We start from the raw sequence: 3,390 nt of genomic DNA, 5'->3' as shown, positions 1-3,390 counted from the left end.
GCACAGGGTGATCAGAAGGGGAATTTAAATTGGCACAGGGTGATCAGAAGGGGAATAATCTTTCAGAATCTTTTTTTTTCTAGATTTTCCTCCTTTAAAATTGGGTGCGTCTTATATGCCGGAGCGTCTTATACGCCGAAAAATACGGTATGTTCTGAAACCTAGAAATGTAAAAATGATAAAGGGTGTACTTTTGCAAGAGCATTTTTTCCCCTGTAGTTATCCCCTTTGCTACAAACCCCTAATAAAGATCAAGGACTACCAATTAACTTTAGAAGGCACATAATTAGTTGATTAGGGTTCACTTATATGCAATCTTCGTGTCACATGATGTCTGTAAACACGTTATTATTAGACCTGTGTAAGGCCCCTGATTCTGCCACACCCGCAGCAAGCTTCATGACCACAAATGAGTACTCCAAACAGGTACGAAAAAAGCCCAACACCTCCCATTAACACTAGAGTACCATTCTCATAGTAAAGCATGTTGGTGGCAGCATTATTTTGTTGGGATGTTTTTCATCACCAGGGAAAGATATTTTGACATCACCTTTCATCAGGTCAACTACTCTAAGCATAATGCTGAAGCTCAGCTGTAGTGGTTTATTGGGAAACATTTAAATGTTGCTGAATGCCTAGTTGAAGCCCAGACCATAATAATAAAAACCATTTTTGTCTTAAGGAATGGGCAAAATTCCCTGTGGCTAAACATGCTAAGCTAGTAGAGATTTTCAGTTGTAATTGCAGGGAAAGGTAGCTATAACAAAATGCACACAATTTCGCCCCACAGAGATAAAAAATATTTTATCTTCAAAGTTGTTGGCATGTTATGTAAATCAACCTCCAAAAGTAAATTTTAAGTCCAGGTTGTAATGCAACAAAACAGAACAAGCAGGCTTTTGCAAAACTCTCTACCTGTCACGTCTTATACAAATTAGGCGCCTCTCACTCATAGTTTCATCCTGTTAATGACTTTCATCACAGGGATGTAAAAGGAATATAAATCAAATATGCTTGTCATTGAGAAATATCTCCCAATAAGGACTCTTGTTATGGTGAAAACTGTCTGAATTACCTCTTACTTTGGGGAACAAATGTACTTATTTTGTGCTATAAAGGAAAGTATGGGTACATCATCTCACACATATGGCAATAAAAACTTGACAGGTTGCAGCTTTTTTCTCATTCTTTCACATAAAAGGTAGGGCTGAAGTTCTATTTTAACTCAAACTTAACTTAAATATTAACTACGTTGACTTGAACAGATTTTATTTTGAAGTTTCATTTTTGTGTGATTGTTTTGTGTTTGCCTTTTTAGATACAGTATCTTAAAATGGAGAACACTAATGATACTGGTCTCGAAAAGGAAGTAACCTCACAGAATGAAACAGAAGAGCCAGAGAAGGAGCCATTTGACAACACAATATGCCAATTTTTTCTTGCAGGATCGTGTAGATTTGGCGACAGATGTCGAAACCCACATATAGGCACATCGGACGACACCATCAACACACAATCTACTTCTAAAAAAGACAATTCAAGCAAAGGCAAGAGACCCAGTGATCCAAAAGCCAAAATGCCTCCTATGAAGACAGCCAGTGATGTCATCTCTAGAATTCAGTGGGACCCCAATTTACCTATAGATCACTTTTCGGTTGGTTATCTCGATAGATTTTTGGGAGTAATTGAGAAACCATTCTCAGCATTTTGTTGGGAAGATTTAGCTTCAGCTGGAATAGATGTTCTTGCCATACCTAAACATCGAATCCAGTTCTTCAAATTTAAAGAACTGGTGGTGTGGGATAAAACTATACGCACAGATGATGTGTTTGGTTCAACGGGCAGTGGATTGACTATCTTAGATGTAATTGAACAGCACAAACTTTGTGTACAAACTGAAGAAAACTATGAAGAGGCAATGAATCAGGTGGCTCCTGATTTGCTGGATGAAGAAGAGTATGAGAATAGATCTAATCATTTGCAGAAAGAAAGCACTAAAAAATTGAGGCCTACTCACTTTATAGCAGTCCGCATTAGCAGTGAAGAAGTTAGAAGTTCAGTGCAAGAGGTTCAACATGCTCTAATAAAACATAACACAGACATAGCAGAATACCTTACTCCCCTTCCAGAGCTTCATTTAACATTGTGCCTTTTGCATATGGTCACTTCAGATGATATAGAAATTGCTCATACAGTACTTCATGAAATGAAGACTGAAATTCAGAGGATTCTTCCACCAAGCCTTATTTTGAGTTTTGATGGACTGAAAGATTTCCATTCACGTGTGCTGTACATGGCACCTATGTTTGTTCCAGGATTGACAAGCTTTGTGGACTTATTAAATCAAAGGTTTCTTAGAAGAGGCCTAATAGTTATAAATCCCCCAACTTCCAACAGCTTCCATGTGACTATAGCAAAAGTACCTAGAAATATGGCTAGCAAAAATCCTAGGCTTCTGTTCTTACCAGAGGTTTACAAAAGTATTCAGATTACTCATTTTGGGGCACAACAGATTGATAGCATTAGCTTTTGCCACGCCAAGAGTTCAAGACGTACTGATGGATTTTTTACAACACTTCTAGAATTGCCACTCTACTAATTTATGCACTAAACAATGTGTCTTTGTAAAGTGTTAAACTAAAAAAAAAAAAAACTCCTACAATTGTACACTGCTATCCAGAAATTCAATTGAAACCTTCTAATTCCTAACATATTTCATGTTTTTCTATGTGGTAAGAAATAAATTAGACCTGATTTATTAAAGCTTTCCAAGTCTGGAGAAGATGGATTGTAGGTGAACGGGGGTGATCCCGCAAACCTGAAATATTGTTTTTTATTTATTCCATTAATTATTTCCTATTATTTGGTAAATGTTTTAGATCCTTGAACCATTCCTGGTTTGCTTTATCATCCAGGTTCACCCCTGATATTCTATCTTCTCCAGGCTTAGAGAGCTTTAATAAATCAGGTCTGATTTATTTACAAATGTGTAGTAACACCATACAAATAAATTTATTATTCATTCCTGCACGATCCCTGGTTTGCAGACTGTTAGTGAACTTGTCAGTGACTGTTAAGCTGCGTACACACTTGCAATTTTTGTCGTTGGAAAGGATCTTTCACGATCCTTTCCAACGACAAGGGGCTGCAAGATGCATGAACGATGCTGTACATACAGCACCGTTCATGCTCTATGGAGAGGGGAGGGGGAGAGCGACAGAGCGGCACCCTGCTGCGCGCTCTCCCCTTCCCTTTCATTACGATCAGCTGTCGTCCATCGTCCGTGGATCCGGCAGGTCGGTCGTCCGGACGATAGATGACACCGACTGTACACACGGAAGATTTTCGCCCGATAATCGGCCGATAAAAATCTGCCGTGTGTACGTAGCT

The 3,390-nt window shown here is 38.6% G+C and overlaps 1 protein-coding gene across 4 annotated transcripts in view; it reads left to right on the top strand.

Annotated features, from left to right (window-relative positions):
• The window catches only part of LENG9 (leukocyte receptor cluster member 9), a 7,328-nt gene extending 4,298 nt beyond the window's left edge, over positions 1-3,030 (top strand). The window contains exons 2-3 of one of the 4 annotated variants that reach the window (XM_072425423.1): positions 84-147; positions 1,319-3,030. In XM_072425423.1, coding sequence (XP_072281524.1) covers positions 1,334-2,599 — 1,266 coding nt within the window. In that variant the 5' untranslated portion in view covers positions 84-147; positions 1,319-1,333 and the 3' untranslated portion in view covers positions 2,600-3,030. The remainder of the gene's footprint in view (positions 1-83; positions 148-1,318) is intronic. The other 3 variants (XM_072425424.1, XM_072425425.1, XM_072425422.1) reach the window with 3 other exon arrangements.
• Positions 3,031-3,390: the final 360 nt, after the last annotated feature.

The sequence above is a fragment of the Pyxicephalus adspersus genome, chromosome 11, assembly GCF_032062135.1.
Source record: "Pyxicephalus adspersus chromosome 11, UCB_Pads_2.0, whole genome shotgun sequence".
NCBI classification, from domain to species: domain Eukaryota; kingdom Metazoa; phylum Chordata; class Amphibia; order Anura; family Pyxicephalidae; genus Pyxicephalus; species Pyxicephalus adspersus.
The sequence above is the reverse complement of the archived record's forward strand: the minus strand, read 5'-3'. Positions and strand labels throughout refer to the sequence as shown.